The 26,511-nt window shown below is 39.4% G+C and overlaps 1 protein-coding gene across 3 annotated transcripts in view; it reads right to left on the bottom strand.

Annotated features, from left to right (window-relative positions):
• Positions 1-851: 851 nt before the first annotated feature.
• The window catches only part of SPOPL (speckle type BTB/POZ protein like), a 62,396-nt gene continuing 36,736 nt past the window's right edge, over positions 852-26,511 (bottom strand). For 2 of the 3 annotated variants that reach the window (XM_073305372.1, XM_073305373.1), the window contains exons 6-11: positions 20,275-20,452; positions 20,118-20,173; positions 16,461-16,583; positions 9,443-9,585; positions 9,288-9,341; positions 852-7,771 (exon numbers count right to left, since the gene is read on the bottom strand). In XM_073305372.1, the coding sequence (XP_073161473.1) occupies positions 7,627-7,771; positions 9,288-9,341; positions 9,443-9,585; positions 16,461-16,583; positions 20,118-20,173; positions 20,275-20,452 (699 nt within the window). In that variant the 3' untranslated portion in view covers positions 852-7,626. The remainder of the gene's footprint in view (positions 7,772-9,287; positions 9,342-9,442; positions 9,586-16,460; positions 16,584-20,117; positions 20,174-20,274; positions 20,453-26,511) is intronic. The other variant, XM_073305374.1, reaches the window with a different exon arrangement.

Here is a 26,511-nt window from a genome sequence, read left to right as displayed (position 1 = left end):
AAAAATAACTGAACAATGATGTCGTCATGTCAGACGGCAAAATAACTGAGAATTTTAAACTCATCTTACACTATAGTTACCCTTTGAAGAAGGACTAAAAATGGCCTAGGTCCATATTCTCCAGAGTTACATATTTGCTTAACTTTATGAACTGTGAGTAGTCATATTAACTTCCCTGGGGCTGCTCTCGGTGCATAAAGTTAAGCACGTGCATATGTTTTTGCAGGATCAAGGCCATAAAAAGTGTGTGTGTCTTTCAAGGACTTCCACAAAATGTTCTAACTGCTGGGACAGCAAATTAAAAGTCAAGCTGTTTTTTTGGCTTGTTCTTCATCACTAGTAATAAGTAAATTCTGTTAGAGCAATCTAACAATTTTGTTGATTCACAATGCATAACAGAATCCAGCTCCCACACTTGTATGAGTGTGGACTCTGCAGAGTCAGTAGGAAGAAAGAGTAGTAACATACTTAAACTGCCACTGACTTAATTGACTGCCACCATTCTGATCAGTTGGTGCCATATTACAATTCATAGTTTATTGCAATAAAAATTAGCTACATAAAAATAGTTTGTTTCACTGTGTTCCAAAAGTCTAGCCAGAATCCAAAACAAATACCAGTGTCAGGCCCCTATACCTTATTTTGGAATAGAATCTTTCAAAGCAAGGTAAATTCTCTTTACTCCACAGGATTTAGAATGTATTTTGAAGGATACTAACCTAATCTGCAGTGGAATACTTTAGTACTGACTCAAAACCAAAAAGCCTTTCTACTCTTTGTATAAAGTCTTGCCAAAACAGAAATTTTGCAGTCTTGTTTTTCCCTCCCAGGAGTTCCAAATTGCAAAGTCACTTATCTGTCATTTTTAATATTTAAACAATGAAAAATTCAGTGGTACATTGTGCATTGGGTTGTCAACCCTCCAGGATTGTCCTGGAGTATCCAGGAATTAAAAATTAATCTTTAATTAAAGATTGTCATGTGAGAAAACCTCCAGAATATGTCCAACCAAAACTGGCAACCTTAATTGTGCATAACTGAAAACATGGCTTCACATAAACCTGTCAATTTAAAATATTGGATTGAGATAACTTGTTTGCCTGTAGTTGCAATGCCATCCCCTCTTTTCCAGAACACTCAGGAATATCGTCAGCAGAATCTGTCTTTTGTGGTAGCAGTAGAAAAGGAAGTCCCTTGCACAATAGATCTGAACTGCTTTATTCCATTTCTGTGCTTGTATTTCTTCCAGCTTTCTCTAGCAGAAGAATGAATCTTCAAAATAGATGATGCAACAATAAAATAAGCTACTCAGGGTAGACAGTGGAAAATTACAAAAGAGCCTACAAAAATCTGGTACAATTTGAGCAGTCTCCTCAATTCCTGCACGATCATAATTTTAAATATAAAGTCATTTCTGCATGATGCACAGTCAGTTTTATCTTTAATACAATCTGTTAGAAATAAACTCATCCAGTAATATTTGTATTGGAATTTAATTGTCCAATAACCTTGTGACATGCACTGCAAACAACTCCATCCTTTGTAATGGAAGTTCAGACTGACAGATAGAAAACCTCAAAATTAAATGTTTTCAATAAAGAGCATAACCGAGTGCACTGTATACTTGGTTTAAAATAAAGGCTACAATAAGTTACATTACAATCTAAAAACAAATCAACATTTTAGATAGTTAAATTAAGCTTCTAAAACCAGTGTAGGTTATCATGGCTATTAAACAACTACAAGAGCAAGTTATAAAATCCAAGGGAGTAGCATCAAAATATACTGCCACTTCCCATATCTAGCCAATTGTCTAGACTGTTGCACGCTTGGCATTCTGTGTAGTAGGGAAAGTGTCTTATTTCCATGACTTATCCTACCAGCCCCATCAAGATTTGCTACTCTATTTTTTCTCTGAAATTATGAAGTTGAAATAAACATGTTGAAACAAGTAAACTGTTCCCCAAAAGTTGCTGAAGACAATAAATGTTGCTAATGAGACTTGCACAGAGATAAGATCCTGTTATATCTTTACTGTAGAATATTTATGACCTAAAGTATTCGGTGAGGAAAAGCTTTCTTAGATGCCCATCAGTTTCCCAATATGAAACAGGAAGTGACTCACTAGACTTTAGAACAAGAAGAAAACAATTTTGTCTCAATGCTAAATTTAAATCTAGTAAGCTGCACAAAGCAAGGAATTATTGTGAGATGACAAAATAAATGCCTCATCTCCACAGAAGGAAAGATGACTTATAAGGTGCTCCTTGATAAAAATACAGTACGTCTCAAGCAGGCAGAGTCAGACGACTTAACCAGAAGAAAGAGTTTTCTTTATCAACTAAAATGTACTGCCTAGTTAAAGAATTTTTTTGTAATGACCTGCATAGTATAAGCTAAATTTCATGGTACGTTTGTTTTCTGTGCCAGATCAATAAGGGTTGCTTTGAAGTTAACTGGGTGGGGACATTGTTATTAACTGTTGGCATGGACCTCAGAAAGAAGGAAGTTAATTGAGCTCACTAGGTTGACTCCAGAGTGAGGTAACTGCTTAAGACCCTAGTCATAAGCAAAGGGGGTAAAAAGGGCATTCGGTGCTGACTGGTGTCAGGAAAACAGATGTATTTTAAGTTGCCTAGGCATTGCTACACAGGATCTTTCTTTTTGTTACACTGGTTTACTAGATTACCTTTTGGTCCTTGTTAATTGATGTAGTAACTTAGCTCAATAGTGTCCATTTCTGAAAGTTTATCTTTTTTTAAAAGTTTTATGTTTTCCTCCAGATCCAATGTGATTTATTTTCTTTAAATCAGCAATCCAAATAGTTGTATGCATTTTTGCAAATATTAAAAAAAAAAAAACAGGATACAAAATATCTACAATACATTAAATAAACAAGCTATCAATACAGGTTAAAACCAAACATTTTCTTGAAACAAACGTTAATGATGTCACCAGCACATCTGCCCCTCATATATCTATGTCCACTCATTAATTTTCTTAGGCTTTCAATGAGTCTCGTACTATTCTTTTAAGGTCTTGGTTCTGTGGTGGAAATGGAAGACACACAAGGGTATTTTATAGAGCCTCCACTACCCCCTCATTTTTAAACCAAAGGATTTTAGCTTGGATACCTCCCCCAATGATCACCACTTTGGAGGTATTGCATGGGGAGAAGTTGGTCTCTCAGGTAGGCAGGTATCAAAATATTTAGAGTTTTATAGGTCAAAACATTTAAACACCAGCCTGAAGACTAATCAAAAGCCAGTGAAGGTTGTGGAACAAGTTTGCAATATGCTCTCTACTGGAAAAGCCACCAACAACATTCTACACCATTTTAAATTTCTTAATCGTCTTATGTATATATGTCATTAAAATATTCTTATCTCAAGAGAAGAAGCATTGGTAACTACAGTGAGTTCCAAATCCAAAAGAAAATACAACTGGCACAGAAGAATTCTGTATAAGTAACAACTTTATTGTAACTTGATGTGCTGAAATGCAAAAAATATTTTCAGCAACAAGATACAAAAAGTATTTCACCATTAACATCAGCTGATAAAAATGCTGGATGGTTTGATGCAAGTGTTCACATATCTGAATTCTCTTAATCATTTCCACTTCAAAACAGGTCTAAATCATTTCATTTGTTTCATTTCTAAAATAGGACTCATTTATGTTAAGCCTTCTTTTTTGAAGTCTCAAAAACCAGGATTAGCTAGGTTACAGAGAATGATGAAGTCTACCAATGCAGACACTTAAAAAAATGAATTCCCCTTCCAAACTAAGTCCATTTACTGCAAACAAAAGCCAAGTTGCGAGACTAATTAAAATAGACTATAAACTACACACCTACCGTGAGATTAATGCCATTTGAGAGAAAAGTTAATAGTGAATTTTAGTGTAAATTAAAATTAAGAATATTTAATTTGGGCAAACTAGATTTTAACGTTAGTTTTGATAGCCATTAGTTGTATCTCAGCTTGCACGCTAGTATCTTCTATAACAGTAGTCTTATTCCATGAGGGTGGATTATTCTATGAGGGTAGGTGGTACGTAAGCCTTACACTGTCCCTAAACACAGTGGTGAGTTTCACTCTAAATATTTAAATCACTATGAGAATCAAATACTTGAAGTGTAAGACCCAAATCACCCTAGATAACTTAAACCTTCCTTTGTGTTTGCAATTTCCACATTTAAGAAATTACAAACAAAACAAAACAAAAAAATCAGTCTGTAATCATACAACCAGTATTATATTTTTGCAGGAGACCATTATCTAATACACAAGTCTGTAAACCTTGTTAAAAGTTTTAATATTTATTATCCAGACAGTAATCTGAATTTAAGAACCAAATAAGAACCAAGCAAAACATGGTGGAGTTCAAATCAGTATTCCATAACTTGTATCTACTCAACTCTAGTTATTTTTTGTACCAAACAGCATTCTCCTTAAGAGCTTGTGAAATACCTTTTTAAAAGATTTAATATCCTATTAATCTTGTATTCATTGCAAAGGTATACTAGAAAAGGCACGCTGTGTTCATACTTCAGAATGCAGTAAATGGACTATAAAACAAGGATTTTTTTAAAACTTCATTCAAAACACCTCCCCAGAAAAGGTCCAAATGGAAAAGTGATGTAATCAGCTCTACCATCATTCCAACAGTGAACTGAGTGCTTATTTTTAGAAAGTCATTTAAAAAAAAAAAAAGCACCACACACAATTGCAGATACACACACACACACACACATGCAGGGTTCTCCCTAAAAAAGTTTGAAAGTGGTAGCTATTGTATATTTAAGAGACTAGTGTTAGAAAGCAAAAACAAGACACCGTTACATTTTGTGCTCCAAATCCTTTAAACAGACTAAATTTTCAGGATTTCTGTATACTGGCCCGGAAAAACTGTACTTTTATACTAGAGAGAGTTTTACATCTGCTGAACTTAAAACTGGTCATTGTGTTTTTAAAGGACACACTCTTGAGATGTGGGGAATAAAAACAAGGGGCTGAATCTAAAGGAGAAAATTGTTCTGACCAGCTATTTATTTGGGTGAGAACACTGCATGTGGTTCAACCAAGAATGAGAAGGTGAATAATTAGTGCACACTGAAGAATACAGCAATTGTTTTACCTTTTTCTTAAGAGCTGACAAACTTAAAATTATACATAATAAATCAAATACAAGCAGATCAATTGTTGTGATTTTCCATTACTGTACATGGTGTGCACTGCCTTACTGGAAAAATGGATATTTCTACAAATGTAGATATACTTACAGCACAGTGTTTGACATTTTTTGGTACAAAGTGTGCCATTAAGCTTTTTAAAAAAATCTTCAGAACAAAATCCTTAAGCTTCGCATTAGATAGCTGTATGTATGATAGCTGTATGTAATTTAGAACAAGCTGAACTGGACAATCATAATTACAGTATTAAATATTCAAGTCACTTTGTATATTAGAGCTGCAAGTTTCAACAGTGAGCTTGTTCATGATGAGTACGAATATATTAGTTCTAATTTGTAATACGCACTGCAGCAAAAATGTCACTATTTTGGAGGGAACAAGGATCCTTATAAACCCTATTATGAAGAATGCTTACAAAATCTTAATTTAGATGAATATTTAAATAAAAAAAAGGTAAATTGCTCCATAAATAGAGTCAGGTAAGATGCCCCCTGTACCGTTCAGATACTTGTCTAAGAAGATTTTATATTTAAGCCACATTAAGATTTAGTTCAAACACAGTGTGTGCAAGCATTTGGAGGTTTGTTTTTTAAAAACTGGACTGGGCACTTATTTCTGCTTGGTCTATGCTAAAGGTTTACTTGGTAACAAAATATAAAAGCATATATACTTTACCCTCCTAAAACTTCATTAGCATTAATTCTGAGAAATCTTAAAGAACTTAGGAAGGAGATATCTTTTCAGAAGGTAAATCTTAAATTTCATTTTTCATGTAAGTCTATAGGCAAACTGAAGTCTTTATCTTAATATGTTTATAGATTACAGTGAGATCTCCTCTCATTTCCCACTGTTAAATGCAATCTTGCCAAACAAAAAATATAGCATATTACCACCCTTACAGTAAATTCAATGTTATAACTCAGGAAACATTTAGAATGTGCACTACTGCAGATTTCCCCCGCAATTGTAAACAAAGCTATCAAACACTGAAAATGTTGGTATTAAAGCTAAAGTTCATATAATAAAGAACTGGCCCATGATAAGCACTTTACAAATGTTTCATCCTTTTCACATTATGCAGAATTTCAATACCATCCACAATGCTAGTACAACAACTGAAATGCTAGAAAAAGCAAGTCTATGCTTGCAAATACCATCTGACATTTCAGGTACCTATTCTTCCTACTATACGTTACTTCCACTGGTATGAATGGAAATTGTGCACACATGTTGAGTGGAGAACAGACCCTCTTCCAAAGTTTTGTTTCGTCATTCACATGCCTTTCTCAAAAATGTGAAAATATTCAACATAGAACATGAGAGCTTACAATAGTCACGTTCAATTAAGTCTTCAAAGACATGCTTTTCTTGTTCGTAATAAGAAAACTAAATCCCATGTGGCTGTGGGCATCTTAAAATGTATTTAAAAAGTTACGCCACAATTACCGGTACCTCATTAATTCATCAAAAGCAAAATATATATGTACCACACAACATACAAAAGTTACGCATTAAAAGTGCATAATCAGAATCCATTTGGCCCATTTCTTAAATTTACATTTGGTCATTCTATGCATCCTTTACTTTTCTATGTAACCATACATGTGGGATATAAATAATTTTTCTTCAAATACAATACTATTCTTTCTTCACAGAAAAATCTTTAACCTCTCACCCTATTCTCCATTAAATGTAAACTAGTGATGGACCATGAAGAAACACAGGCAAAAGGTTTATTATGTGTTTCTTTTTTAACGTTCGTTGGACAGCTTTGACATACACACAATAGGCATTACAAACTATATTGAAAATACATTTTTGGGCCAAACCATTGCATATTTGCCCCCACAATGAAAAATAAATTATGTTCAAAGCAGTATATTGCCATTAATAGCCTGTTGGCATCCTCTGAAAGTAAACTGGTTCTCCCTATGTATTGTACTTGGATTGGGGGCACATTATGTGCCTCCAGTTCAAGTCCTTTTAAAGAGAGTCTAGTTGAAACCTTCCAGTTAGCACAGAACCAAACTATAATCTTCATTTTTTTTTTTTTTTTTGAAAATAATGGAAGATCCCTTTCAAAAGTTAATCTTCAGTTATCAGCTTTACTGCATTATGGAGCTAGTGCAATCCTGCATAGCCTAGTCAGAAAGACAAGGCACAATAAAAAAAAAAATCAAGATACATTAGACTATATGGACTAGAGAGTCATTGAAGATAATTTAAGGCCTTTCAGTGAATTAGAGAGCAATCAGTCTAATTTAAAGCTGAGGATTAAACCATAAATTATCCAACTGAAAAGCAAACAATAGGCTTTTTCAGCTTCTGTTCTGTGGACAAGGATAACGAAAATTCTTGTTATGGTTTGTGAAAACACCTCTGGACATGGAGGAGTAGAGTCATTTCAGTTTCTCTAAAGTTCATGGAAGATTTCATGACTGCTTTAGTCGTTTGCGTGGAATGCCAAACTGTGGACACTGTGCAGATGCTAATGCTCGAAAGGCCTCTGCCACTAAGTGAGGATGAGAGTGGATCATGGACTTCCAGCCTGCTGTTTCCATTATGTCTGTTGCTTGGCTGAAAACAAAAGGTTTAAGAATAATCACAGTTAAAATTATTTATGTCCATATAATGCTGAATCCTCTAAAAGCTGAAGCCGGAAAATACCTAGAATGATTTGACATGTGGAATATTGTATTTGAGTATAGTTGTATGTTATTTGTAACCAACACTGTATTCGCTTATACTTTAGTGAAACTACAGATTAACTGGAAGAAATATATTTAGCATTGTTCTGTAGCTGAAATTTTCCCCAGAGTGAAATGATCTATGCCATGCCTTCAGCCAAGACTATACACTAATTGTGTGGCAGTCTGTAAGAAGAGTATCAACATATTTTATATGCCAGTTATAAATCTTCACTACTGAGCTCACTGACACTGTGGCAGTACATGCTGTATCCTGAGAGACATATGGATATGAAAACCTTTTGTTGCAGGTGAGTAAAGGAAAGGTACCCTAAGAAACTGTTCAGAAGTTCCAGCTCCCCTGTGCACACTTTGGGAGAACGCAAGAATTGTCAGGCCAGGCCAACTCTCTCCTCAAGACGCACTTCAGTTACAACACTTACAGGAAAGCAGGCAACCACAGAGAGCTAGGTTGTACAACAGCAGAGGATAGCTGATTTTTAAATCTTTGTTTTTAAAAGTTAAAATGATTTGGAACAGTCAAACTATGTACCAGCTAACCTAGCTAACTGTGTGATCTTATCTATCTAGATTCTTATACGGATGCCCAGCACTGGAAATATGTTTGTCACCTTATTTCTACCTCCCCTTCCTGCTTGTCTCGCTTATTTGCTGCCTCTTCTTTCATATTAGAATGAGAACTCTGTCTGCCTGTGTATGTGCAGAGCGTCTAATACAAGAGAGTCCTGATCCTGGCTGGAGCCTTTGTACATTGTCATAATACAAAATAGTAGCCCCACTCCCCACATCTATGTTCCAGCCAGCCGTAGTTGCTCTCTGTTCCATCTGCTCTGGAGTAGGGCCTCTTACTTTGCTGCAGCCTTCATGGGCACAAAGAGAAACTTGGCAGGTTTATATATAAAGGGAGGAAAAGATGCATTTGCACAGTTTGCTGCTGCTCTCTCACTGCTCCCCGCAGCAGCAAACTGTACTGAAGTGAGTAAGTAAAAGCTAATGTTGGCTGCTGTTGTCATCTTCTGGCAGAGGACAGACTGGCTGCTGTTGTCATCTTCTGGCAGAGGACAGACTAGCCTCAGCTCTTCCCCTTTGTGGAAGGGAAAATAAAGTGGGGGAAGAACTGTGGGGAAGTATCCCCCAGAAAGCAAGGCTTCTGTTGCAGCAGCTTTACTTCACTTGCAATCAGCAATTGTCTCAATCATGAGAGAATGAAGGTGGCATTGACATTTACAAAGGATGCCTTCCACTGCTAAACAGACTATAACAGGTTTGTCTTTACTCCCATGGAAGTCAAAGCAGAGTGTTGCTCTCTTGTATTAGTGGGTAATTTGGGATATACTCTTGTGTAGGAAAAAGTAACTTTAAACTTTGTGAATCATTTTACTTACTTGCTATTCCAGTTTTTCCCATCTTTACACCCAAGTTGTCTAAGAACACTGCACCTATGACAGGGGAAGTTATACAAAAACATTTAGAAGGAAAGGATATTTAAGTACAGATATTTAAGGCATTATTTCAAGTGTAATAAAGGAACATTACTTGCCTGTTAATAAAATCTATTGCTTGTGCTTTCAACTGTTCTGCGCTGTGCAAATCTGCGAGGATAAGAATGTCAGCAACGTTTTCTACTGAGAGGTTGCTACAGAGTGCCTCCTCACACATGACCTTCAGCCGTTCCAGTGCATACTAATGAAAGAAAAAACTATACTAATCATTCTTCACACTTATTCTTTCTGCTGTAATCTGTAAAGTACAACAAATCTAAAACACAATTTGCCCCACTCCTGTGACGTGCTTAGCACCATTCCTGATGATTGACTAGTGTTCCTCACAGGAGAGACTTATTAAAACTGCTACCTTAAAATTAATTTATTCCCCCCCTCCCCCTGCACTAACGAAGAAAAGCTGAAGAGAAGCCATAAATAATAATATTATTTAAATATTAGGATTATAGGAACTGCAATATCAGATCAGACCAATGGCTCAATAATCCAGTAAAATATTTCACAGTGTCCAGTCTCAGAAATTTCAGATAAAAGTGCAAGAAGCCTCAGAGGAAAATTATATAAAATTCCACTGGAGGGGAAGGTTCTTCCTAACCCTTGCCAGTGATTTGCTTATTCCCTAGCTAGAACATCCATAATTGCATTATTAGACATAACTCTTTTAAACTCCTCCTAACCTTATTATTGCCACAATATACCATTGAAGGTAAATTCCAAAGGTATACATGAGTCCCCAAAAAACCCTGGTCAGTTATAAATTTGTTGTATTTCATTATATATGTTCAATAATTCTTGTACAAAGAAAAAGGGTGAATAATTTCCCCATTGAAAGCTTTTTTTGTATACCTTTATAATATCACCCACTCTTTCAGGGAGAAACTGATAGGTACTATGTAAATAAAGTATCACAATCTTTGTCCTTAATTTAAAGAATTCCAAACTTGAGTCACATAATACAGCATTTTTTCCATGCCTCAAATCATTTAGTTTTCCCATCTCTGCACCTCTCATATATCTGCTATATTATTGAGATAGGGTGACCAGAAGTGAACCCAGCAATCTAGGTAAAGGTATGCTATTGATATGTAAAGGAATCATTTTGTGTATTCTCTTTCATACAGTTTGCTTTTTGACCACTGCTGAACATTGAGCAGGTTTTCATTAAGCTGTACATACCACCACCCAGATCTTTTTTCTGTGTGGTTACTTACTTTAGAATCCATCATTTGTAAAAGTAATTCCAAAGTTTCCATGACAAATTTAGAAAGAATCGCTGCACAAAATAGCGAAGCTGCCACATGTATTTGTTACTTTTTATTTGCATTTTATTTATATTAATATTTATCTGCACAAAGGAAAACTCTACCACTTTATTTTATTTTAGATGTATTGTTGTACTGTTTTCTAGGGTGCTTCTATTTGGATTATATAAGTAAAAGCCAGTTATGATAAAGCCATCCCTAGCAGACAAGACAGAAGTTTAATAGAGTTGCTTTTGTAACATTGCAGAACTACTTTTTCAGACTATTATTTTTCATTCATGAGAAAGGCAGAGCAAGCAGCCTTTGGCAGTTTCTAGTTATTACATTCTCTGTATTTAGCAATCATGCCTTGGATAAAAGTCTTCATTCATACAGAAACACTACTTCTCCAGTTCTCTCCACACTTGAGTGCCTTTTACATCTGTCTCAGACTCAATGAGATCTTGAAGATGAGGCACTGTCAGAGAGAGTATGAGGAGAGAACTAAACTACTGCATCATCAAAGCCTGGATAGCACTAATCCAATAGTTCAGAAGGCATAAAGTTTTTGACAGATTTAGCCATGAAGGGGCAAATCAGTGCTGTGTGTATGTTAAAGAAGGTGCTAGGGTTGATCATGGGAGCTACAAACCTTACTTCAGTACCAGAAAAATTACTTCAAAATATAATTTCAGGTTACTATAATAAACAAACCAGTACAGATTCCATAAAAAAAATCTGCTTCTCTAACCTAGTAGGAGTCTATATGCAAAGTCAACTAAACAGCTGGAGAAGGACCTGGTAACACAGCTACACTATTGGGCATGATATCAGATAAAATGTAGACAAGTCTAAGGTAATGCACCTTGAAAGGAACAAAGCTAACAGTTCACATATGGCTGGCTTTTAAATTATTTATACCCACTTAGAAGAAGATAACTAAGCTCTGGTCTACACTACGGGGTTAGGTCGAATTTAGCCATGTTAGGTCGATTTTAAAATGAATGCGTCTACACAACCAAGCCCGTTCCGTCGACCTAAACGGCTCTTAAAATCAACTTCTGTACTCCTCCCTGGCGAGAAGAGTAGAGCCAAAATCAACCTTGCTGGGTCAGATTTAGGGTAGTACAGATGCAATTGGACAGTATTGGCCTCCGGAAGCTATCCCAGAGTGCTCCAATGTGACTGCTCTGGACAGTACTTTGAACTCCAATGCACTAGCCAGGTACAGAGTAAAAGACCCGGGAAATTTTGAATTTCATTTCCTATTTGGTTAGCGTGGAGAGCTCAGCAGCACAGGTGACGATGCAGTCCCCCCAGAATCACAAATGAGCTTCAGCATGGACCGAAAGGGAGACACTGGTTCTGACTGCTGTATGGGGAGAAGAATCTGTGCAGGCCAAACTCCGATCAAAAAGGAGAAATGCTAACATATATGCCAAAATCGCACAAGGCATGGTGGAGAGAGGCTACAACAGGGACACACAGCAGTGCCGCGTGAAAGTTTAGGAGCTCAGGCAAGCCTACCAAAAGACAAAGGAGGCAAATGGTCGCTCCGGGTCAGAGCCACATACATGCCGCTTCTATGATCAGCTGCATGGCATTCTAGGAGGGAGACCCTAGCACTACCCCACCACTGTCCGTGGACACCTGCAAGGGGGGAGTCTCACACAACAGGGAGGAGGATTTTGTGGATGAGGAAGAGGAGAATGCGCAGCAGGCAAGTGGTGAATCCGTTCTCCCCGGCAGCCAGGACCTTTTCATCACCTGGAGCCAATACCCTCCCAAGGCGGGATCCCCGTCCAGAAGCCGGAGAAGGCAGCTCAGGTGAGTGCACATTTGTAACTTCAGTACAGGGTTTAAAAGCAATATGTTTGCTGTTTAATGTTTGATTTGCCCTGAAGAATTGGGATGCATTCGGGGCCAGTACAGCTACTGGAAAAGTCTGTTAACGTGTCTGGGGATGGAGCGGGAATCCTCCAGGGACATCTCCATGAAGCTCTCCTGGAGGTACTCTGAAAGCCTTTGCAGAAGGTTTCCTGGGAGGACTGCTTTTTTTCGTCCTCCACGGTAGGACACTTTACCACTCCAAGCCAGTAGCAAGTAGTCTGGAATCATTGCAGCACAAAGCATGGCAGCGAATGGTCCTGGGTTTTGGTTGCATTCAAGCGACATTCGGTCCTTATCTTTCTGTGTTAGCCTCGGGAGAGTGATATCATTCATGGTCACCTGGTTGAAATAGGGGAATTTTTGTAAGGGAACAATAAAAGGACCCCGTTGTTGCTGGGTTGTTTGCACTTGACTAAAAGGGATCATCCCAGAGAACAGCCATGTGGTGGGGTGGGGGGAGGTGTGTGCTGCACATCCACACAAAAACCGCAGCCCCTCCTTTTAAAATGTGAAACCCAACCGGCATTGCTTGCTATGGGAAAGGATGGTGCTGCAGTTTGAAACCATTCCCACATGTTATGAAGACGGAAGAAGTCAACCCCGGGTACCAAAAGGCTTACCATGGCTGCCTGGAAACCAAATTCTGATGCCCAAATGTGTGTGATGTGTCACCACACCAGCAGGCGCTCAAATATAAAAGGCAAAATGTGACCTTATACCTAAAGCACATGTGCTGTGAATTGCTTGATTCACTGTGAAAGAGTCTCCCTTTTGTTCTCTGAAATGTATCTTAAATTTTACTCTCCCTTTTTATCTCCACTCCCCCCAGTGCAAATGTTTCTATGCTCCCCCTATCATCTGAGGTTATCGCAGATCAGAAGGCGAAAAAAAAACGCACTTGCGATGACATGTTTTCCGAGCTCCTGCAGTCCTCCCGCACTGATAGGGCACAGCTTAATGCATGGAGGCATTCAGTAGCAGAGGCCAGGAAAGCATTAAGTGAGCACGATGAGCAGAGGCAGGAGGTGATGCTGAGGCTAATGGGGGAGCAAACAGACATGATGAAATGTCCGTTGGAGCTGCAGGAAAGCCAACAAGAGCACAGACCCCCCGTTGCATCCATTGTACAACTGCCTGCCCTTCTCCCCAAGTTCCATATCCTCCTCACCCAGATGCCCAAGAATGCTGGGGGGGGGGGGGGAGAGCTCTAGGCACCCAGCCACTCCACTCCACTCCACAGAATGGCCCAAAGAACAGAAGGCTGTCATTCAAACAGTTTTGATTTGTAGTGTGGCTACAGTAAGCAATGGGGCCTTGTCCTTCGCTCCTCCTGCACCCCACCCCACCCCACCCGGGCTACCTTGTCAGTTATCTCACTTTTTTAAAATTAATAAAGAAAGAAGGCATGGTTTCAAAACAGTAGTTACTTAATTTCCTTTGCCAGCTGTGATTGAAAGAGGGGGGTGGTTAGCTTATAGGGAATTAAAATCAACAAAGGGGGTGGGTTTGCAGCAAGAACACACACACACACACACCTGTCACACCGTAGCCTGGCCAGTCATAAAACTGGTTTTCAAAGCCTCTCTAATGCGCAGCATACCTAGCCATGCTCTTCTAATCACCCGAGTGTCTGGCTGCTCAGAATCAGCTGCCAGGCGATTTGCCTCAACCTCCCACCCCGCCATAAACGTCTCCCCCTTACTCTCACAGATATTTTGGAGCACACAGCAAGTAGCAATAACAATGGGAATGCTGGTTGCGCTGAGGTTTAACCTAGTCAGCAAACAGCACCAGCGAGCTTTTAAACGTCCAAAGGCACATTTTACCACCGTTCTGCACTTGCTCAGACTGTAGTTGCACTGCTCCTTACTACTGTCCAGGCTGCCTGTGTACGGCTACATGAGACATGGGAGCAAGGGGTAAGCTGGGTCCCAAAGGGTAACTATTGGCATTTCAACATCCCTGACGGTAATTTTCTGGTCTGGGAAGTAAGCCCCTTCTTGCAACTGCTCGAACAGCCCCGAGTTCCTAAAGATGTGAGCGTCATGCACCTTTCCTGGCCATCCCACGTTGATGTTAGTGAAACGTCCCTTGTGATCCACTAGTGCTTGCAGCACCATTGAGAAGTACCCCTTGTGGTTTACGTACTGGTTGGCAAGGTGGTCCAGTGCCAAGATAGGGATATGTGTTCCGTCTATCGCCCCACCACAGTTAGGGAACCCCATTGCAGCAAAACCATCCAGTATGACCTGTGCATTTCCCAGAGTCACTACCCTTGATAGCAGAAGGTCAGTGATTGCACTGGCTACTTGGATCACAGCAGTCCCCACAGTAGACTTGCCCGCTCCAAATTGATTCCTGACTGATCGGTAGCAGTCAGGCGTTGCAAGCTTCCAAGAGCTATCGCTGCTTGCTTCTCAACAGTCAGGGCAGCTCTCATCTTGGTATTCCTACACTTCAGAGCAGGTGAAAGCAACTCACAAAGTTCAAGGAAAGTGGCCTTACGGATGCGAAAGTTTCGGAGCCACTGTGAATCATCCCGTATCTGCAACACTATGCAGTCCCCCCAGTCTATGCTTGTTTGCAGGACCCAGAATCGGCGTTCCACTGTAGCAACCAGCCGTACTGCCGCCATGATGTCCCAATTGCCGTAGCCCATGCTTCAGCAACGTCTGTGTCCATGTCCTCATCACAAGCATCATCGTGCTGGCATCTCTTAGCCCAGTTCTGCACATACGTCAGGATAATGTGAACATTGTAAACACCTTGCGCAACAGCAGTGGTGAGCTGAGCAGGCTCCATGCCTGCCAAGGTATGGCGTCTGCACAGGTAACCCAGGAAAAAAGGTGCGAAACTATTGTCTGTTGTTGCTTTCATGGAGGGAGGGAGGGAGGGAGGGAGGAAGGAAGGAAGGAAGGAAGGAAGGAAGGGGCGACTGACAACATGTACCCAAAACCACCCTCGACAATGCTTTTGCCCCATCAGGCATTGGGAGCTTAACCCAGAATTCCAATGGGCAGCGGAGACTGCGGGAACTGTGGGATAGCTACCCACAGTGCACTGCTCCATAAGTCAATGCTAGCCACAGTATTGAGGACACACTCCGCTGACTTAATGCACTTAGTGGGGACATACACAATTGACTGTATAAAATCGATTTCTAAAAACTGACTTCTATAAAATCAACCTAATTTCGTAGTGTAGACATACCCTTAGACTTCATAGTGGACAGCTAGATGAAATTTCAGCTCAATGTGCAACAGCAGTGGAAAGAGCAAAAGATATTACATTTGTACAGTATTTTTAAAAGATTTTGGAATAGTATGTTAAAATATGAAATGGAATTAGATCACCTTGAATACTGTGTTGTTGTTGTTGAAGTCCCCCTTTTCAAGAAGGGCAGAACAGAAGGAGGAACATTTCAGAGGAACAGTGAAAGTATTTAAAGGGTAAGCTTAAAGGGTAAATATTTAAAGGCAAGAATTAGGTACAAGAACAGATTTGAACTATTTAGGGTACTGAGGAGACAGAAAGATGACAAAGTTATAGAAGTAGTAATGGTTTAGAGAAGGCAGTCATTAAAGCCCTGTTATTTATCCTGTCTCATAATACAAAGATCAAGAACACACTTTTGTCATTACTGATCTTCTAAAGGATATTTAATGCTCCTCCAATTTCTTCAGAAAAATCTTGGTAGTACATACTCCCAGCAGCCATGGAAAGTTTTATATTTTTCTAATCTTCCCACCATTTAAAAAAAAAAAAATCTTTCTCCCTCCAAGCCACTCCATTTCTTATATCTGTTGGTGCATCTGTTTATTTTTCTTCGACATCAATTGTGTATTTAAACAACTGAAAATATATGTTTTTAGAACAGGGATTTCTAAAACAACAATTCTGAGGACTTTAAGAGCTAATTACTTACTTTGTCTGCAGCTGCCAACAGGTTGTCAGCCATTTTGTCAAGGTTTGGCGCTTTCCCTGTGTAAATGAATCTCATCATTTCTTTAAAAACCTCAGGGTCTACATCATTTATTTCTACACGATTCTATTGAATAAAAACAAAAAAAGGAAAACCATAACATCTATAAATTTTGGAGTAAAAATTTAAGATCACCTGGTTTGCTTATTACAAGTTTTTATTTCATATCCATCATATAGAACCTTACAAGGTTAAGTTGGCACTTCTAGATTCAACTATAGACCTAGAGTCAAGCTCCTCCTTTGCCAGCAGCTTTACAAGTTAGTCAGACGGACATCATAGCTCCTTTTAGACATGGCTGGATTTGTATGGAATCTGCAGTGCAAAAGTATATACAGAGAATCCTAAATATGGTCTATGGAATTTTTAAAAATACATCCTGGCCTGGATTTAAATCCATCAACATTTCTTTGAACAGAAGAGACTAAGTACTGGAGAGAGCAAAAAGTTAGCCAGCAGCAAACAAGAGAGTTAGCTTTAATTTGCTCAGTTTAATAGGGCCAATTTGTTCTGAAAGTGATTCTCAAAGGAGGCCCGGCAAAGACTGTATTTGTACCTCACCTGAATTCTACAGTTTAGGACTCTCCATTAAGAAATGCCTGGCCCTGGTCTTTGCAAGTTAGAACCTGAATTTCACCAGCATCCCTAAATACAGCTGTTGCAGTAGGATAGCGTGTTGAGACACAGGCCGTAAAAAGACAAGGACCAGGATCTTGAAATGCATACAGAATTGGAAGGCCATTATGCATTTTGAAGTAGCTGTAGTTTTTAGTACAGGGTCCTCCTCACCTATGGGATTCACTTACAAGAGGAAACATCATTGTACCCATCATTGGACTCCAACTGAGAACCTTCAGTGAAAATGAGAACTGTCCACTAAAAATCCTTTGGGATCTACCCAAGAGCAAAGTGTGAATCCACATTAATGAAATTCCACCTACTGCTGCTGCTGCACCAGGCAAGCTCTTAGCAGCACACTGTTAAGAACTGAGTTAATATATACACATATGTTTGAGCTCTGCATAGCCCTATAATCACAGACTCATGTTCACCAAGGCTCAATGGGACAAAATTCTTTTGCAAGCAATCCTAATATTGCCATAGAATTTAACTTGTATCTTCATGAAATGGACTTGATGTTCCATTTCTCACTCTCCAAACACACCCAATGATTGTTTAGTTGAAAATCCTCATGAACATTAAAGTTAGTCAGTGATATTCAACTATGGATTTTTATTTTGATTTATTTATTTATTTTTTTGCTAGGTTCTGCAGGTGATCCAGATCTATGGGCTTTCATAGTTGCATTGTTATCCAGGTGGCCTGCTTCAAAATCTTACTTCCTATGTATGCTAAGGAAGGAGGAAGCTTGCAACCAACTACACCAGCTCAGTTTCTGAGCTTCACAGGCTTGAGCTGCTGTGATTTTCACCAGACAATCCAGCTGCCCAGTCTACATTTATGGTTCCCTATACTCCTTGGCTGCAAGCTGGAGTCTATCTTGCTGCTGCCTAGCTACGTGGAACAGGATAGTGAGTAAGCCCTGTAATAGAGCTGCAGGAAGTCCCAACAGAGAGACAGAAAAAAGCCTTTCAGGCGCCTGAGTGCAGCAAAATGGTGAATTCCATGTCATCTTGGAAAAATACCAAACTTTAGACTCAATGATTTCATGGCCCATCGGTCACTAATTGTGATGAAGAGTACCTGCAAACCCAGGAAAAATATACTGCATCATTTAATGCTTTGTTCATATTTTCAATGTTATCTTCACACCCATAAAGGCTAGAAAGAGAACCAAGATTCCAAGGGCTGAAATCCATGGCAAGTTCTATAGCTTCAGAACTATGGAATACACAGATTCAGGCCTAGAACAATTCAGATGAATGTCATCTCCAGATCTAATAGGGGTTTACAAGGGCTCCAAGACGAGGAGTAATGGTCTCAAGTTGCGGTGGGGGAGGTTTAGGTTGGATATTAGGAAAAACTTTTTCACTAGGAGGGTGGTGAAACACTGGAATGGGTTACCTAGGGAGGTGGTGGAATCTCCTTCCTTAGAAGTTTTTAAGGTCAGGCTTGACAAAGCCCTGGCTGGGATGATTTAGTTGGGAATTGGTCCTGCTTTGAGCAGGGGGTTGGACTACATGACCTCCTGAGGTCCCTTCCAACCCTGATATTCTATGATTCTATGTTACAGCTAAAGTACAACTGGAATAGTTTAGCCATTGTCTATTGGATAACTGTGCCCAAGGAGGAGATATTAGAGATTTTGGGATAACTAGCATGTGATAGTTTCTTGAGACTGTATGTCCTTCCTAGAGTTTCAAAATTTGTTAGGTTGCCCCATCTCTCAAGGAGGTGATGACATTCATGTGGTGGCCCCAATCACTGAGAGCTAGCTTTCACTAACCAAGAGGAGAAAGAGTCAAGTTTGCATGAAGTGGCACTGATTTACTTCAATGCTTTTAGAACCAGGGCTTGCAAAGCTAGCCCAAATCCAGTCAGAGCAAGCAGTACAGTTACCTATTCTGCAGTAGCTCCCCAATTCTATAGTACTGGAGAAATTGCTAGAATTTGAAAGGTTTCGGAGTAACAGCCATGTTAGTCTGTATTCGCAAAAAGAAAAGGAGTACTTGTGGCACCTTAGAGACTAACCAATTTATCTGAGCATAAGCTTTCATGAGCTACAGTATGCATCCGATGAAGTGAGCTGTAGCTCACAAAAGCTTATGCTCAAATAAACTGGTTAGTCTCTAAGGTGCCACAAGTACTCCTTTTCTTTTTTTCTAGAATTTGAAGTATTCTTTTCCATTACATAGGTAGATGGCTCCTCACTGTAGGAGATATAAAGAGCATGAAGCAATCTGGACTTATTAAACTACTATCCCTGTAGACCAGTTGTATGCATGAAGTGTTTGTGGAATCTGTGGTTAAGAGAAGGATCTCAGTCTCCCCTCAAGGCTTCACTGCGAAGTTAATCTGAGTTACAACTCTAACCCTAACTCTAGACATGTACACATAAATCCCTTAACTCAAGTGGGGTGATGCTTTTAACTCTAGTTGGCTGGCTCATAAGAGGTATAGGCTACAGCTGATGTGAGTGCAACTTGCCAGCTGCTAATACAACTACTCTAGTGTGGACATGGCATAGCTCCACTTGAATGCCACTAGTTCTGCAGTATCTTACCACAATTCTCCTTGTGTGCTCAGAAACGACAGACAAATGTTCACAATTCACTGAAGCCTCCTTGGCTCATCTTACTGCAGCACAAAGAACCAGGGGATACACCCCAAAAGTCTTAGTGCCACACAAAGATGAGTGAACCATCAGCATGGACAGAGCAGCTCAAGTGTAATTTCACAATGTGGCCACTCTCATTTGAGCTACGCTAGTTTGAGAGAAGATAGCTTGAGTTACTGACATAGGGTGGCGTCAACTCAATGATATCTTGAGATATCTACCTGGTTGATATAACTTTTTCCATATTAAGTACTCCCTTTTATCTTTCTCAATCCATGAAGTACAATTGAGTTTTCTATAAATTTTTCCTTTTCTTTGGAATCAGAACGAGAATGGCACCTTAAACTTTCAGTCCCGCTTACCTTTTTGCTTTCCTCCATTTCATGTTCAAACATTGCATTAAAAACTGGTGAACGAGCTGTAGCAAAAGAATTAAGCATTAAATACAATTAAATAGCCGAATTTTAACATTTTTATTTAATAAAAAAAATATGTTACAATACAAAAGTAAAAAAGTACCTGCAAGGACAGACTTATGAGCTTTGAATTCTTGTCCTCCTACACAAAAACTGCAATCTGTAAATCTTGTGGTTTCCCAGAGATTCCCTAAATCTTCTGCTAGTCGACATTCAGGTACCTTCAGAGTGTTTGTATTAGACTGTCCTGATATATTTACTGAATCTTGGACCACGCTTACCTAACAGAAAATCACAGTAAGATAGAAACTCCTTCATAACTGATGCCAATGATCATTAAATTTTAGCACCTACACTAGAACTTGAGTAATTCTTAGACAAAGCAAGAATATGATTGGTGGTTCTGCCTCTCCCCCACAACCCTAAACCAGTCAAAATGCAATAGTGGAAAAGACTACATTTCAAAGAGGCTAGGTTTTATGGAACAATACTAGAGCCAAAGAAACAAACTTTTTAAGGCGTGTAAGAGAAATAAGCTTTTTCTTTTCAAGGATACAAACTCTGTTCATTTAGTGCAGTTATCTGACCAAGACAAAAATCAAGAGCATGATGCCACAAACAGCATGATAAAAAGGCCAGAGATTAAATGAAAGGCAGAAACTATTCTTGAGAGAGAAATGGAATCTCTAATTAAAAATTATTGCTATTTCGGAGACAATCAACAAAATATAAGACCCTCCACACACCTGAGAAACAGAACACATATCAGTAAGTGTTGTTGGTTTAAAGGCTCTACCTTTACTGAACCCAAACTGATTAAGTGAGCACAGAAGAAGCAGAGTTTCATAAAAGTGATCCTGGGTAGTTCTTATCAGTAAATTACCCCAATTAGTCAAAATGAACTTGTACAACTTTATTTAAAATGGTAGACTGATAAAGCAAATGAACTAGGTACCAGTAAAATACAGCTCTTTCATTATTCAGTTTGCCTTTGCCCCACAGGAGCACAAATTAAATGTGGATACTTTCCTCTTAAAGAGTTTTAAAGTGGTTCTTCTAGAAAAAATGAGTCTGTAATGTAGCATAGAGGCACCATATAAACTCAAATGTTTGTGCATAAGATGTTAAATTTGGTTTTAAATTAAATTAAACCAAGAAGATTGTGAAAGATGTGCATCTGAAGTGGTTCTTGACTTTTATTTCCCCTCCCTGTATTTTGCTAGCTTTTTCTGTCTTTGGGAAGGAATGGAAAGATGATAGTGGTGTTTTTGAGGGTATGTCTACACTGCAACTAAAAACCTGCGGCTGGCCCATGCCAGCTGACTCAGGCTTGCAGGGATCAGGCTATAGGGGCTGTTTAATTCCAGAGTAAACACTTGGGGTTGGGCTGCTACCCAGGCTCTAGGACCCTTTGAGGTGGGACAGCCTGAGAATGCAGGCTGCAGCCCAAGCCCCAACCTCTATACCACAATGAAACAGCCCCTTAGCCCATGCCTGAGCCACCTGGCATGGACCAGCGGCAAGTTTTTAATTTAAGTGTAGATATACCTTGCGAGTCTGCTCACAGACTGAACACCATCTTTTTGCTCTATGGTGATGGGGAAACAAATGAGGAACAGCTGAACAGGGGGCCTGATCTGGTGAAAATACCTGGAAATTCTACTCTCCTTTAGGGAGCTTAAAGTGAGCCAAAGCAGTCTTGAGAAACCATGGACTGCTGCCAGTCCCCGAAATCTCCTTGACACAGTTTAGGAAGGTAGCATGCTGGTCCCTGGTATCAAAGAGATTGAGAAACATTGAGCTAAAGGATCTTGATCTGTGATTCTCCAAATTAAGCTATAGAAATTTAGAAGTGGAATAGATAAGGTGAGAGCACTCAACTGACTGCTCTGTTTGGAGTTCCAGAGCCAGAGAACATGGTTCAAAGGCAGAAGGATGTGGCCAAGCCCCATGGACATGTCTGAGTTGAACAACCTAAACTTCATCTGAGCAGTCTAAATGTCAGATAAGGAAAGGAAGGATGGTCCAGTGGTTAAAACACTAATGTAGAACTTGGGTTCAATTCCCTGCCTCGCCACAGACTTCATGCGTGACTTTGGGCAATTCCTGAGGCCTAGGTCTGTACTACGAAATGCTGCCAGTTTAGTTGTCAATCTACGGGGGGGGGGGGGGGGGGGGCGCACACTTCACACATCCTAAGTGATAGGGTTATTCTGGCCACCTCGCTGTAGATGCAACGATACTAGCAGAGGTGTAAAAAGAAAAGGAGTACTTGTGGCACCTTAGGACGAACCAATTTATTTGAGCATAAGCTTTCGTGAGCTACAGCTCACTTCATCGGATGCTCATGAAAGCTTATGCTCAAATAAATTGGTTCGTCCTAAGGTGCCACAAGTACTCCTTTTCTTTTTGTGAATACAGACTAACACGGCTGCTACTCTGAAACCTAGCAGAGGTGTGTTTCTGTTGGCATAGCTAATGTCATTCAGGAAGGTGATGTAGCTATGCTAGCAGAACTCTTTCTGCTAGTTTACATTGTATCTACACAAGGGAGTTCTGTCAATATAGGGACAACAGCCACAGCTCTGTAGTGTATTCAAGACCCGAGCATGTCCTTCTGCTTCAGTTCCCCCTCTGTAAAATGGGGTACAATAGTACTTTCCTATCTCACAGGGATGTTGAGATGATAAAAACTTTAAAGACTGTGATACTCTGATATTATGATAAGAAAGGCCATACAAGTACCTAAGTGATCTAGATCACGATCCAGAAAAGGTCTATGACATTAGCTTAAGTTAACAGGATATTATATAATTTTTTTCATCTGCACAATTTTAATGTTAGGCTACACATTTTATTACAGTAAGGGATAATGAATTAGCTACTTAAATATTACATACTGACCCCAAAAGCTAAGTTTCACAATCTCTGCTACAGCCATAATGATTAGTGTCAGTTTTTGGATGCCTGTTACATTGGCATTTTTTTCTGTGGCTGTTTTAAAACAACCCTGAACTATGTTCTCACCCCCTCCCCCCGCTTATAAATCCTCATTATCACAAGTTTATAACTCAACCATTAAAAACTTCTCAGGGCAGAAATTTTCAACTACCACATATTTTCCTAGTGAAAACACAGCATATTGGGCTTTAGTAGTACTGAAAAGACCACCAATGGCAACATGCAACAAAGTGGAGGGCCACAGCTAATCTGCATGCTAATATGTACATAAATGGTGCAATTTGGTAACAGTCCACATAATCCCAAGCAATCTCACTCTACATTCCTTTCTCCAACGATCACACCATCCCCACTACGCCCCTCATTTCTTATGTTAGGTTTATCTTTGTCTTCTCCCACTCTTCCATCCTCCTGTCCCCTTTTCCTTAGTCCCTTTTTTATGAGCCTATAAGAATGAAGAAAGTTTAAGGCCAGAAAGTATCATCGTGATCATCTAGTCTGGCCTCCTGCACATTGAGACCACAGAACTCGCCCACCCACTCCTGTCATAGACCCATAACCTCTGGCTGAATTACTGAAGTCCTCAAATCATGATTTAAAGACTTCATGTTACAGAGATTCAACCATTTACTACAATAGAACCTCAGAGTTTTGAACACATGGGGAATGGAGGCTGTTCATAACTCTGAAATGTTCATAACTCCACGAAAGCTTATGCTCAAATGAATTTGTTAGTCTCGAAGTTGCCACAAGCACTCCTGTTCTTTTTTCTGAACAGAATTGTTATGGTTGTTCTTTCAAAAGTTTCCAACTGAACACTGACTTAATACAGCTTTGAAACTATTATGCAGAAGAAAAATGCTGCTTTTAACCATCTTAATTTAAATGAAACAAGCACAGAAACAGTTTTCTTATCTTGTCAAATCATTTTTTATAAACTTTCCCTTTATTTTTTTAGTGGTTTACTTTTAAACACAGTACTATACTGCATTTGCGTGCATGCACATGTGTTGCGGGAGCCGGAGGGGCGGTTTTGTTGCTGCCTGATTGTGTACTTCCAGTTCCAAATGAGGTGTGTGCTTGACCAGTCAGTTTGGTAACTCTGGTGTTTGTAATACTGAGGTTCTACTGTAGTTTAAACCTGCAAGTGACCCATTCCCTATGCTGCAGAGCAGTGTTTCTCAAACTTTTTGTGCTGGCGACCCCCTTTGGGCTCAAAAAATTGTACCACTTCCATCCCATACTAACACTTGAAAAAATGTCAACGCCCTACCCTAAATATCATTAAGAAAATTATTAATAATACTCAGGGACTGGCATGAGAGGGTGGCAAGCACGTCAACTGCCCAGGGCCCCATACCAAAGCGGGCCCTGCGAAGCTAAGTTACATGCCTCAGCTCTGGGCTGCAGGGCTTGGGCTTGAGCCCCGGGTGGCGAGGCTCAGGCTTTGACTTGAGCCTCACCGTCTGGGGCTGAAGCACGTAACTTAGTTTCAAGCGGCCCTCTGTGGCGTAGAGCTCTGCTTGCCACCCCCGAATGCCAGTCTTGCACTTATGACCCCCTAAACCCATCCCATGACCCCCTCAGGTTGAGAAACACTGCTGTAGAGGAAGGTAAAAATAACCCTAGGATCTCTGCCAATCTTGTAACATGGGAGACCGGAATTGCACACAAGTATTCCAGACGAGGTGTTACCAGTGCCTTGTATAATGGTACTAACACTTTCCTATCTCTATTGGAAATACCTCGCCTGATACATCCTAAGATCACATTAGGCTGTTTCATGGCTGCATCACATTGGTGGCTCAAAGTTATCCTGTGATCAACTAATACACCTAGGTATTTCTCCTCTCTGCTGCTTCCAACTGATAAATCCCCAGTTTATAGTAAAAATTCTTGTTGTTAGTCCCTAAGTGCATGACCTCGCACTTTGCACTATTTAATTTCATCCAATTTTTATCACTCCACTTTTCAAGGTCATCCAGATCTTCCTGTATGATATTCCGGTCCTCCTCCATTTTGGCAATACCTCCCAACTTTATTATTAGCAACCATAAATTTATATGAATTAAACTGTAAGAGTTTTTTTTTGTTTTGTTTGTTTTTTAAAATGCCACTGAAGGTTAAGTTTCCTATTTAAATTCTACAAAACTGGCATAGGCAAAAACCAAAATATTGAAAATATCCTGAATAGATTATTTTCTATTTGTGATAGAATATCCTGCAATAATGAAAACTAAGGCAATAATCCTGTAAACGCTTCAAAAGGTATATAAAATTACTCAGAGGAATAATCCCATTGACTTCAGTGGGCCTACTCTTGCTTAAGGTTAAGAATACACAAATATTTGCAATTTTTTTTTTCTTGAACTCAATGATAATATCGGTGTCATTTCCAAACAAAGTTGCTCCAATGTTAACAATGAAAAGTTATTTAGACTTTCAATATGTAAACAAAGTCACTATGACCTTTTTTATATGTACAGGCCAGGACTTTTTAAGATTCTCTCTCTCCTAAACGCATATTTAGGCAAATAGGATTTTCAAAAGCACCTGCACGACTCACTGGCACAAGTCCCATTGTGATCAAACTAAAATCCTGATGGATTCCTTGACTTGTGAAAAATCAATGTGTCAGAGGATGGTGTTGGTTGCACATATAGCACTGGCTATTTGTTGTGTTTGAGTTTTGTTGTTCTCACAGTAAGGATGTTAATGAGGCCCTGGACTTGCCTCTTTCACAACAGAGTCACAATTAAAATTCTAAACTTCTCAGGAGAAAAGAAAACTATACAAAATTAAAAATTATACTACTAATAAAGTAATAAATACAATATATCTACATTAGTACTTTAAGATTATAAAATGGGGAAAAAGTAAAGAACTAGCAACATGTAAATAAAAAGGTTAACCTTAAAAAATAAATTGAAATTGAAAATTGATTAAAAATCATGCTTTTTATCCATCCTGCTACTTCTCAGTGGTGACTCATCTTCTTAAGCAGCTGAGCATAACCCTGCTTGGCTGTTTGGCACTCCAGTCTTTGCTGTGACTGAAAGCATAACCATATCACCATATCCTGCTGGCCACAGGAACACTAGCAGCATATTACAAAAGACAGTCTCATGTGCAGCACTCTATATTAAATCTGAGGCAGACTGAATAATCCCCCTTCACCCTGCATAGAAGGAAAAAGAGTGCAAGGTTCTGCCTCCTTGACTTGGAGTTCTGGAACCCCATTAAGTGACTCCCCCTGAAAACCAGGGCTAGGTGTATCTACTTATTTTTTTTCCAAACTGTGCATACAGGTAGATTCACTTATTAGTAACCTCTTTGTTGCCAGCAAAAAAGTTGCCATTATTCAGCAGTTATTCATAAG

The sequence above is a fragment of the Lepidochelys kempii genome, chromosome 11 (assembly GCF_965140265.1).
Source record: "Lepidochelys kempii isolate rLepKem1 chromosome 11, rLepKem1.hap2, whole genome shotgun sequence".
Taxonomy (NCBI): Eukaryota; Metazoa; Chordata; order Testudines; family Cheloniidae; genus Lepidochelys; species Lepidochelys kempii.
This window is presented reverse-complemented; position numbering and strand designations above follow the sequence as displayed.